The sequence below is a fragment of the Toxorhynchites rutilus genome, chromosome 1, assembly GCF_029784135.1.
Source record: "Toxorhynchites rutilus septentrionalis strain SRP chromosome 1, ASM2978413v1, whole genome shotgun sequence".
Taxonomy (NCBI): Eukaryota; Metazoa; Arthropoda; class Insecta; order Diptera; family Culicidae; genus Toxorhynchites; species Toxorhynchites rutilus.
In genome coordinates this window covers 94461367-94474277 of record NC_073744.1, presented here as the reverse complement: position 1 = coordinate 94474277, position 12911 = coordinate 94461367, and the positions used below count along the sequence as shown (strand labels likewise).

General features: G+C 40.4%; 1 protein-coding gene across 6 annotated transcripts in view; it reads left to right on the top strand.

Moving 5' to 3' along the window:
- Positions 1–11582, top strand: part of LOC129779506 (tachykinin-like peptides receptor 99D) — a 214628-nt gene extending 203046 nt beyond the window's left edge. For all 6 annotated transcript variants that reach the window (XM_055787042.1, XM_055787026.1, XM_055787051.1 and 3 more), the window contains 3 exons: positions 6555–6694; positions 6748–6810; positions 11177–11582. In XM_055787042.1, coding sequence (XP_055643017.1) covers positions 6555–6694; positions 6748–6810; positions 11177–11334 — 361 coding nt within the window. In that variant the 3' untranslated portion in view covers positions 11335–11582. The remainder of the gene's footprint in view (positions 1–6554; positions 6695–6747; positions 6811–11176) is intronic.
- The last annotated feature ends 1329 nt before the right edge of the window (positions 11583–12911 follow it).

Below are 12911 nucleotides of genomic sequence, written 5' to 3'. Positions count from 1 at the left end.
CGTACGTCGTCTGGTAGTTCCCTCAATGATCTTCTGCTTGTCGGGCCAATCGTTCAAGAGGATCTTCAGTCAATTAAATTGCGTTTCCGGACAAAACCAATCGGTCTTGTGGCGGACATTGAAAAAATGTTACGTCAGATTGCAGTTTGTCGCAACGATCAACCACTCCTCAGAATACTTTTTCGACAGAAGCCAACGGATCCAATCTCCACGTACGAGCTTCAGACCGTTACCTACGGTACCTCTTCTGCGCCGTTTCTCTCCACACGTACTCTCGTACAGCTCGCTACAGATGAAGGCGAGAACTTTCCGATGGCCAAAAAGGCCGTCCTCGAAGACTTTTACGTGGACGACCTCATCAGCGGTGCATCTACACCCGAAGAAGCCGTAGAACTCCGTCGACAGCTCAGTGCTATGTTGCTCAACGCCGGGTTTCCGTTGAGGAAATGGGCCTCCAACAGTTCGGCAGTCCTAGCCGAAATACCATCGGAGGAATTGGCAATTCAGCCGGTTTACGAATTCGCCGACGAGCAGTCGGTGTCTACACTCGGACTTATATGGGAACCGCATTCCGATACTTTGCGGTTTCGGATCCAACTTACACCTCCTGCAGTCGAACTCACCCGACGGAATGTACTGTCGTACATTGCCAAGATCTACGATCCATTGGGCCTTGCCGGTCCGGTAATTTCAACAGCCAAGCAGTTTATGCAGCGCTTGTGGGCATTGAAGAACAACGATGGGAATTCCTACGCTTGGGACGATCCACTTCCGACAAGGATCCAAGATGAATGGAAAGCATTTCATTACCAATTGAACTTGGTGAGCGATGTTCGCATCCCCCGATTCGTTTCGGTGGCCGGTGCTACCAGCTTCGAATTGCACTTCTTCTCAGACGCCTCCGAAAGGGCATACGGTACATGCGTGTACATGCGTTCCGAAGATCAACGCCAGAACGTTGTCGTCCACCTGCTTGCAGCAAAATCAAGGGTCACGCCATTCCATTGCCCGCTTGGAACTCTGTGCTGCAGTTCTCTCTACAGACCTGTTCCTGAAGGTAATTGCCTCGCTTAAATCTAACTTTCCTGTTTTCTTCTGGGTAGACTCCATGACCGTGCTTCAATGGCTGAAAGCATCACCCAACAGATGGAAAACTTTTGTGGGCAACCGAGTGTCCAAAATTCAAATTGCGACAGTTGGTCATCCATGGTACCACGTGCCAGGAAAGGACAATCCGGCCGATGATATATCCCGTGGCCTCACTCCAGCCGAACTTCTTCACCAAGAGCGATGGTGGACCGGGCCTGCTTGGCTCAAGCAGACCAAGAAACATTGGCCAAGCCAACTCGTCGATTCCGTGGCATCCTCCAAGGCTGTCGTCGAAGAATGTAAAGTGTGCCTGGCGGCACTCATATCTCCCACGGATCAACTGTGCGATTGGTTGTTCAACTGTTTCTCGTCGTATACTAAGCTACGGAAGGCCGTGGCATACTTCCTGCGGTACATGGGTGTACTGCACGCAACAGCTGCCAAGAAACATCCTGATGGGGCTTGTGCGGCATCCTCGAAGACACCATGTGAGCCACACACACATCTCACTGCATCCGATCTTCAAGACGCTGAACATGTTCTGTGTCAACTATCCCAGCGTGAAACGTTTCCGACGGAGCTGAAAGCACTACGCAATGGACGACCAGTTGACAAAACATCACCTATGAAATTCTTCAATCCAATGCTCTCCAAGGACGGCCTCATCAAGGTTGGTGGTCGTATTCAATACTCCAACTCTCCCGAAGGAATGAAGCATCCAATCATCATCTCAAGTAAACACCGACTGGCACACCTGCTTGCTGATCACTACCACCGAACTCTAATGCACGCCGGACCGCAGCTGATGACGACCACCATCAGACAGAAGTTCTGGATTCTACGAGGCAGAGATTTATTGCGTCAAGTGTACCACCAGTGCCATACCTGCTTCCGTAGAAAACCGGTATTGATCCAGCAAGCAACAGCAGATTTACCTAACTCCAGAGTGACACCGTCGCGGCCATTTTCAGTCTCCGGTGTCGACTATTGCGGCCCGATCCTCTTACGTGGTCCACACCGTAGAGCAGGACCAGTCAAAGCATACATCGCTTTATTCGTGTGCTTCTCAACGCGGGCCGTACATCTGGAGCTCGTCAGCGATCTCTCCACAGCAGCATTCCTGGCTGCTCTGAAGCGGTTCATAGCACGGCGTGGCAAGGTCTGTGAAGTTCATTCAGACAATGCTACAAACTTTAAAGGAGCCGCCAACGAGCTGCATCATCTCTTTAAAATGCTTAAAACGGACGACAGCAGCCGAAAACTCATTTTCGACTGGTGCGCTAATGCAGAAATCAGGTGGAAATTCATTCCACCGCGCGCACCTCACTTTGGTGGTCTGTGGGAGGCGGCGGTGAAATCGGCAAAGAGTCATCTTCTGAAGGAAGTGGGTAATACAACCGTCACCCACGAAGAAATGCTGACCCTGCTCGCCCAGGTCGAAATGTGCCTCAACTCACGGCCCATAACTGAGATGTCCAATGACCCAACGGATCTAGAGGCTCTTACACCGGGTCATTTCCTGGTCGGTTCGAACCTGCAATCGATTCCAGAAGCCGACTACAAGCAATTACCAGACAACAAGCTCAACCGTTGGCAGCTGATGCAAAAACGACTCCAGGCAATTTGGAAGCGCTGGAGCACCGAGTATTTACAGCAGCTGCAAGCCCGTTCATCAAAAGGCATCAAACCTCCCGTTGACATCCGAGTGGGCCGACTAGTCATCATTAAGGACGACAACCTTCCCCCAGCCCAGTGGATGTTGGGTCGCATAACGAAGATTCATCCCGCTCATGATGGTATCGTTAGAGTCGTCACCTTGAAGACGGCATCTGCAGACAATGTTGTCCGTCCTGTCGTCAAACTTTCACTTCTTCCAATGCCATCAAACGTGAACGACGTTGAGAATCCAGCCGGTCCCTATGATGGTAACCGAACTCGCAATGAGCAGCCCATCAATCACCCAATATCTTGGACCGCAGTCAGTTCATCGATTCGTACGCAGCAGTGTCCGTATAGTAATTAAAATACGTGACTATTTTAAGGTGGCCGGAATGATTAGTATATTGTTCTAAAATGAAAATGAATTTCTCTTGAAATTGAATTTGTCTAAAGTGAATTTCTTGAATAGCTAATGCTATCTGTTACCTACGTTACGTTACCAAAATGAAAACGATCTAAAACTCAGCCATGTAGAATGCATATGGCCGAGAGTTATAAATATAGTCTAAGTCAGAATTCCGAAGAATACAGACGGTAAATAAAATCCATCTTCCGTTTTTCAATCCGATAAATTCCTCTAGTCCATTGAGGTCGAAGTCCGCCGGTTGTTTTATAGTTCCGAACTTAGTGAAACTTGTGCCCAGGTTTCTCAGCCCGTCCTTAGTGAAAAGGAGAGCGAGACGGATCACAGTTCATTTTGGGCGGTAGTTCCCATAATCACGTGTATGCAATTGAACAATCCGGTTCAATTGCACCAGCGAAAGGAAAAAATTGTTCGTATAATCAAGTGGCATTCACGTTTTTAGGCCCAGAGGCCATTAGTGCCGTTAAGAAAGCCTTCGCGTCGGACAATCCGGGTAATCCGCTGAAACAGTATCACAGACCGTCGTAAGGTGAATGATTTTGGTTTGTCCAGTCGAAAATATGATCATGGTTTGTCCACTTTGTTGAATGCTCTAATTCAGCATACCTTTGTCAAATCAGGTACCCGGATGTTTCAGAACATATGAATAAAATAGTCTTTTTACTGATTTACAGTTGTTTAATAGTATATTTTTACGGATTCACATGTTTTAAAGGATTTTAAAATCCACCTTCTATTGGTGTCAATGCGCCCCTCAACTTTTAATCAATCACCAGATGATTACTTGGTACGTATTCAGAACTTTTCTGGATTATAACACTTTCAAATATTGTAAACATCATGCTTGCACACCGTTCGTATCAGATTTACTTGCCTAAACCATTCAATTAACGCATTTCGATGGCCTCAATTCTGATCATGAGTTGTCCAATTCACTTATGTTGATTTGTCCACATGATTTCTATGGCGACCGCTTGGTGCGCTGCAGTTTGTTTATGGTGTCCTTCGCACATAGCAGAAATAAAGTTTGTCTGTTTTGAGTGTGTTGAGTTGAACACTTTTAAAATGCCATAGAAAAGGCAATATTCTGAAGGAAGCCTAAATTATGAATGGATTAATATGATGACAGTAAACTTCAACAATGATAAATGCAACACCTGCTTCAAAATTCGAATTTTTTCATTTAAAAATAGTGATTTCTAGAACCGGACAAACCATGATCATTTTTTGTACAAACCATGATCAGGTGTGGACTAACCATGATCATAATTTCTCTTTGAGGAAAATCGTTAAAAAAATATATAAATTTGAATAATTCCAATGCCTTATGGTAGAATTAGCAACTAGAGACTTGAAGCTTTTCAACAAACCCAAACTTGTATCGATTATATGTGATTTTCATAAAGAAAGATCGATTTGTATTTACTAGTTGCGTAAAAACACTCTAAATCGGACAAACCAAGATCATTTATCCTATTAAAATGGTATTTTTTCCGCGCCACAATATTTCTAGTCTGCTACATTTTTTTTCAGAGCAATTGTTACTGTTGCAGTTGTTTTCTGGGGCGATTTATTCCGGGAACGATATATAACATACCAGATGTAAATAATCGTATCAAAACGACCGATTTGTCAACTGATTAGTACGTTAAGAACGAATAAAAACATGATTTGCACAATTAAAATTTTTGGAGAGTTAAGGAAACATAACCTATATATTTTAATGTTTTACGCGACTAGACCTACAAGATTAGCCTTATCCCGGGTGTAAAATAACTGACGCACAGTATAATTAACAGATCTATTCTTATACACTCTGTCCAACTTCTATAAGACCAAGTGATGATCTTGTTGCATTGTGTCATTGTAAACGAATGTTTTCGAATTTTCGAGATTCTATAAGATTCTATAAGACCAGAAAATGTCGAAGGGAAAAGTCCTCACGAAGAGAGAAGAGAGACAAATCGATGCATTTCATCAAGAAAATGTTGATATCAGAGAAACTTCTCGTCGGATTGGACGATCCAATCAAGTAGTGCTCAATTATTTGACGAATCCTCAAGGATACGGTAAGGAGAAGAGCGCTCCACATAAATCGAAGCTCTCTGACCGGGATAAGCGGGAAATAACTAGAACGTGTTCGAATACCTCACAATCGCATGTGCAAATAAAGCAATATTGCTCGAGTGACAATTTATAAAATTTTGGTAAAAAATCCTCACATAAAGAGGGCTTAAAAGGTTAAAACTCCTCATCTTACACCATCTCACCTCAGAAGACGTCTGAGTTTTTCCAAAGCTCACATGAACCGACAGTGGGACATGGTATGTTTTGACAAAAAATGTTTCCAAAAGAATACATTTTGCTATATACCATAACGAAGAGTTCTTCAATGTATAGGTTATCCTCACTGACGAAAACAAGTTCAATTTGGATGGTCCTGATGGTTTTAATGGGTACTGGTGTGATTTACGGAAAAATGAACAATATTTTTCAACAAGGAATTTTGGTGGAGACTCGTGCATGATTTGGGCGGGATTCTGCGCAACCGGAAAGCTCAAAATAGCTTTCACATCATTCAAGGATTACACACATGTTCTGGAATCCTTTATCCTACCGTTTTTTGCGTGGATATCGTTACAAAAAATTCACATTCCAGCAAAACAATGCTTCTATTTATACCAGCAAGTAAATTAAGCAATGGATTAAGCAAGGCCCAAAATCCTAATTTTTAGGACTGGCCGGCTCGCTTTCCTGTTGAAAATCTTAGGGGGGATCCTTCTACGCAGAATCTACACTGAGAGAAACGGTACACCACGATTGAAGAACTCAAGGTCGCAATTTCGGAAAAATGGAAAAATATCGAGAAATCCGTTCAGGAGAATTTGGTAAAAGTATTCCAACACGAATTTTCAAGGTTATTAGTCGAAATGGAAAGGTTACCATTCAAGAGCCTGTTTGTGCACCTTAGGCCAGAAGGGAATCCATCGGGAGGAGAGTGATGCCACTGAAAAGGCGACCAAGAGAGTACCAGCATCGAAAATTGGTCCCTTTTTTTGCATCGGAGCAGCCGCCACACACACATACACGCTCGCAACACTTTTCGTTTGGTGGTTATCGAGTTAGCATTAACCACGCTCTCGCATTAACGTAACGCTCTCGTTTTATAATTCCCCCAAATATTCATCTATTCATTCATCCAGAATGGATTCATATTCAGCTTCAAACAAGTGATCACTAAATCAACGATAATCCTACGTCAACCTTGCGGTTGTACCACAGATATAACCCGTTTCCTGTTTTTCGTTATTAGCGTCGCGTAGTTTTAAATGTAATCAATCTCTTTCCGTATCACATGTAAAATGTGTTATTTGCTTTTTAGGTTCCGACGTGGCTTCAAGCAAGTTTTCCGGTGGTGTCCATTCGTTCAGATAAAGCCGGATATTTTAATACGTAGAGGAGCAGTCAATTCCAGATACTCTTGTTCAAGCTCCCCTGATCACAATCGAATTGTGCGGAACGGTATTGTCAATATTTAATTTCATCTATAGAAATTTACATATTTAATGTTGCAGATACAGAAAAATCGTCCTTGTTCGCCAATACAGACAGTGTCAAGTCACATCATAGAGGATACGGTAAGCGAACTATCAATAACACAAAACACACAAAAATTCAGCTGCTATTATGAAACGATATTTGCGTATAACCGAATATGCATTTTCGAACACCGAAAGATCCTCAAACTGTTCATTTGCGACTTTTGATATAAGGTAAATGATTTTGATTTGTCCAGTCGAAAAAATAATCATGGTTTGTCCACTTTTTTAAATGCTCTAATGCGGCACACCTGTGTCAAATCAGTAATTCGAACGTATCAAAACCTATAGATAAAATTGCCTTTTTCATGAATTACAGTAGTTTCATAGAATACTAGCTGAACCGGCAAACTTAGTTCCGCCCAAAATTTAGTTTTCGTTATCACATTCACGTTTTCTTACTAAGCGCACGTTCATGGGTCCAATCCAAGAACTGTTCATTGATTGATCTTCTAATCTACCCTTTAAAATTACCTTTCACTATAAAATATAAAAAACTCGTCATTATAATAACATATTATTTTCAGACACAATTCTCGTTCAAGATATTTCAACCACTTGCAAATAACATGTTTATCCTTAACATGGAATAAATGTTTGATACAGCAAATATGATAGAATAAAAACAGCCCTGAATCGGACAGTTCCTTTCTCGAGTTTTGCTCTTATCAACACATTTGGTGATCCAGATTTATTTATATAGATAGAAGAAGATATATGAGTGCGTTTTATTACATTAAAATTCATTTCTACTCTCGAACAAAAATCAATTTCGTTAGCACAAACATCAAATGAACTAACAACGCTTGTCACTATGTAATTGTAGAGCATATGCGAATTTAATTTTCCGAATTTTCCCATTTTCCTTCAGAGCTTTCATTTTTGAATTGTAATGTTTGGTTGGAATATGTTTGGTTGAAATATGTGTACTATTTTTACGCCCCATTTTAGAGAAGGGAGGGATGTCATACCATCATAGAAACATTTCACATGCTAAATTTGGCTCCATTTGATTGATTAGTTTTCGAGTTATGCAGAAATTTGGGTTTCATTTTTATGGTAGCCTCCCCTTAGAGAGAAGAGAGGAGTGTTGAACTACCTTAGAAATGTTTCTTGCTCGCTAAAACCTCCACATGCCAAATTTGGTTCCGTTTGCGTTTGATTAGTTCTTGAGTTATGCAGAAATGTATGTTTCATCTGTATGGCAGCTCCCCTTAGAGAGGGAGGAGTAGTGTCGATTCACCATAGAAACGTTGCGTTCCTTTCTAAAACCTCTAAATGCCAAATATGGCTCAATTTGCTGGATTACTTCTCGAGTTATGCAGAAATTTATGCTTCATTTGTATGGGAGCCCCCCTTTAGATAGGTGAGACTAGTGTCGAACTACCATAGAAACGTTTATCAATCCTTAAAACCTATGTGCCACGTTTGATTCCATTAGTTTGATTAGTTCTCGAGTTGTTCAGCACCCTCCTTCCCTCTTTAGAGAGGGGAAAGGAGTGTCAAACCATCATAAAAACATTTATTACTCCCTCAAACCTCCATATGTCAAATTTGGTTCCATTTGCTTGATTAGTTGAGTTATGCAGAAATTTGTGTTTCATTTGTATGGCAGCCAACGCCCCCCCCCCCTTAGAGAGGTGGGAGGAGTGTTGAACCACCTGAGAAATGTTTCTTGCTCCCTAAAACCTCCACATGCTAAATTTGGTTCCGTTTGCTTGATTAGTTCTTGAGTTATGCAGAAATGCATGCTTCATTTGTATGGCAGTCCCCCTTAGAGAGGGAGGAGTAGTGTCCATTCACCATAGAAACATGTAGTGCCCCCTAAAACATCCACATGCCAAATATGGCTCAATTAGCTTGATCAGTTCTCGAGTTATGTAGAAACTTATGTTTCTTTTGTATGGGAGCCCCCCTTTAGAGAGGTGAGAGGAGTGTCAAACTGCCATAGAAACATTTATCGATCCTTAAAACCTCTATATACCACGTTTGATTCCATTAGTTTCAATAGTTCTCGAGTTGTTCAGCCCCCTCCTCCCATCTTTAGAGAAGGGAAAGAAGCGTCAAACCACCATAAAAACATAAAAAACAGCACCCTCCTTCCCTCTTTAGAGAGGGGAAAGGAGTGTCAAACCATCATAAAAACATTTATTACTCCCTCAAACCTCCATATGTCAAATTTGGTTCCATTTGCTTGATTAGTTGAGTTATGCAGAAATTTGTGTTTCATTTGTATGGCAGCCTACGCCCCCACCCCCCTTAGAGAGGTGGGAGGAGTGTTGAACCACCTGAGAAATGTTTCTTGCTCCCTAAAACCTCCACATGCTAAATTTGGTTCCGTTTGCTTGATTAGTTCTTGAGTTATGCAGAAATGCATGCTTCATTTGTATGGCAGTCCCCCTTAGAGAGGGAGGAGTAGTGTCCATTCACCATAGAAACATGTAGTGCCCCCTAAAACATCCACATGCCAAATATGGCTCAATTAGCTTGATCAGTTCTCGAGTTATGTAGAAACTTATGTTTCTTTTGTATGGGAGACCCCCTTTAGAGAGGTGAGAGGAGTGTCAAACTGCCATAGAAACATTTATCGATCCTTAAAACCTCTATATACCACGTTTGATTCCATTAGTTTAAATAGTTCTCGAGTTGTTCAGCCCCCTCCTCCCATCTTTAGAGAAGGGAAAGGAGCGTCAAACCACCATAAAAACATTTATTGCTCCCCAAAACCTCCATATGCCAAATTTGGTTCGATTTGCTTGATTAGTTCTCGAGTTATGAAGACATTTGTGTTTCATTTCTATGGAAGCCCCCCTTAAGAGAGGTGGCTGGAGTGTTGAACCACCGCAGAAATGTTTCTTGCCCCCTAAAACCTCCACATACCAAATTTGGTTCCGTTTGCTTGATCTGTTTTCGAGTAACGCAGAAATTTGTGTTTCATTTGTATGGCAGTCCCCTCTTAGGGAGGGGGAGGAGTATCTAACCACCATAGGAACATTTATTGCATCCTAAAACTCCACATGCCAAATTTGATTTTGTTTGCTTGATAAATTCTCGAATAATGCAGAAATTTGGCCCCGAGTTCTTCTACTTCTATTGGTGTCAACGCGCCCCTCATTTGAGCTAACTTTTAATAAATCACCAGATGATTGTTTAGCACGTATTCAGACCTTTTCTGGGTTATAACACTTACAAAAGTTGTAAACATCATGCTTGCACACCATTTGTATCAGATTTATATAGCTAAACCATATAATTATCACATTTAGATGTCCTCAATCCTGATCATGAATTGTTCGATTCACTAATGTTGTTTTGTCCACATGATTTTTAGGGCAACCGCTTGGCGCGCTGCAGTTTGTTTATTGTGTCCTTCGCGCATAGCAGAAATAAAGTTTCTCTGTGTTGAGTGGCAACATTCAATATTCTACAATATTCTGAAGGAAGCCTAAATTATGAATGGATTAATATGATGACAGTAAACTGAAACAATAATAAATGCAACATCTACTTGAAAATTCAAATATTTTCATTCAAAAATGGTGATTTCTAAAACCATGATCATTTTTTGGACAAACCATTATCAGAGCTGGACAAACCATGATCATAATTTCTCTTTGAGGAAAATCGTTAAAAAAACATAAAAAATTGAATTATTTCAACGCTTTATAGTGGTATTAGCAACTAGAGACTTTTCAACAAACTCAAACTCGTATTGATTATATGTGATTTTCATGAAGAAAAATCAATTTGCATTTACATGAAAACACCCTAAATCGGACAAACCAAGATAATTTAATTTATACCTTTTATTAAAAACCTATGTGCAATTGGCCTACTTCTATGATTCTTTTCAACAAATATACAACTCCAAACAATATAAAGCTATAATAAATTATCAAGCGATAGCATTCTTTCAGAAAGAGGTTTTGGTTTGCACATGAAATCTGTTTCTCATTAGAGGTATACCGAAATGTATTTTAAAATCGAGATTAATTATAACTGTCCAGTACTATCGAAGAAACTGGATTCAAACACGTAATCAATTCAACGAAGCAAAATAACTGCCCACGCCCCGTTACGAAGTGGTAGCAATTTCCTGTTCTAATATTTTTTGCTGGTGAGAAATTGAAATTTAATAAACAATCGTTTTATGTCTTTTACACTTTTGTATCCTTGATATAATTCATCGAAAAAAACAACGCATACAGTTTGTCAATCGGATGTATAGTTGCATGACTACATTGGAAACTACATTGAGAATGCAAAATTCCTCTAATAAATGTAATGCCACTTAGAGATAGAGCAAATTGTGATGGCTATCGCCATAACGACACTAAATAGCATCAGCAATTTTTTCTACTAGAGCCATCCTACCATTTCTGTTTTTTGATTTTTTTTTCCCCAGCAATGTCAGCTCACATTCCTATGCATTTATCGATGTGTCGACATCACCAAGCAACTAGTTCAACTGGCTTTTTACCGAACCATCCGCCAAGGAGTGAGAATTTTCCAACCAGATCAAACATTATGACATATACCAAAGGCCATCATCAAGTGTACTGAAATATGGAAGAGTGTAAGAAACGGGAAAAAAATCTGCTATTTAAAGGTGGCTTGTCCGAGGAAGCAATCATAATTGATAAAAACTTGTAACTGAGCTGGCAAACATATATGGATTTTCAGAAAAAAAGATTTTGTGTGAATAAAAAGAGCTAATGGCACTATGTATTGCATTCCCAAGTATTGTCATGCTGTAGAAAATAGTATTTGGATGTAAAAAAAATAGTTATTGCATCGTATTTCAACTACCGCCCGAAAATAAAAAAAACTGTCGTTTGTGGTACGATTTACGAATCTTCCGAAATGCACCAAATTTTTTGACGTAGGACTACGTCTAACCGGAAGATATAGGGGGTGAAATGGAAATCTAGGCACTGAACAAGTAGGAAAAAATGCAAGATTTGGAACGCTTATAACTCGAGGATTTCTCAATAGATCGCAAAGGTTTTTGCATCAATTGATAGGAAATATATCTACGCATCTATCATAACGAATAACATTTCATTTTTCTTGAGATAAATAATTAAATATTTGTTAAATATCAAGCATTGTCCAAATGCACTATGTGCCCATTTTTGATTGGTCCATTTTGTGCTCCTCAAATCGTACCGACCAAAACGGGCAACCAGAGCAGCAGCGAAATAGAATGAAGCACGATTGGAAAGGAAAAAGAAAAAACAGGAAGTGGGTTATATCTATGGTATAACCGCAAGGGTGACGTAGGACTATCGTTGATTTAGAGATCATTTGTTTGAAGTTGAATCTAAATCCATTCTGAATGAATGAATAAATGAATATTTGGGAGACTTCGAAAACGAGAGCGTTACGTTGGAGGCACAAGGTTTTATGCATCCAATATAGGATACGAAAAACCTTGTTCTGAAGAATAATCTTCAGAAGCTAACCTGCTAACTGTACTTGACTGACAAATCACAAACCCAAATGTATTATATGGATATTTTATGGATAGAAAACATTCAATTAAACTCCTTCACATGAATATATTTTGAAAATTCCCAAAGGAACTGGCAGATTATTTTCCTGCAATGATTAGATCTTTCCGGAACTTTCTCGATGCTGAATGGCATCCTAACGGAAAGAGTTCTGCGCGTGTATGTGTCGATCCTTCGCCGTCCACCTCCTCCAGCACGTTAGGCAACGATGTTGTCTTGTCGATGTCCTCACGATAAATGAATGTGTCTCACCACCAGAATATCGCTTAAGTATGCTTTTTGTGTGTGATTGAATCGAGAGAAGGTGTGGTTTACGATGGCAATTTGGAAGGCAAACTAGAGGGGAATGAACTCTCTGAGCTCGGAACTTTCGGCGTCTGAGCAATAATCGATTGCGGGCGCATACAATATTGGATACGGAAATATCCTACTGATGGGGAAGAATAATCTTCTGAAGCTATCCTGTTAATTGCGATTGATTGAAAAACCACAAAACCAAATGTATTTGGTCACAGTGTAACATGGATAGAAAACATTCAATTAAACTCTTTCACATGAATATATTTTGAAAATTCCCAGAGGAACTGGCAGATTATTTTCAGTAACGATTAGATATTTCCACATTTT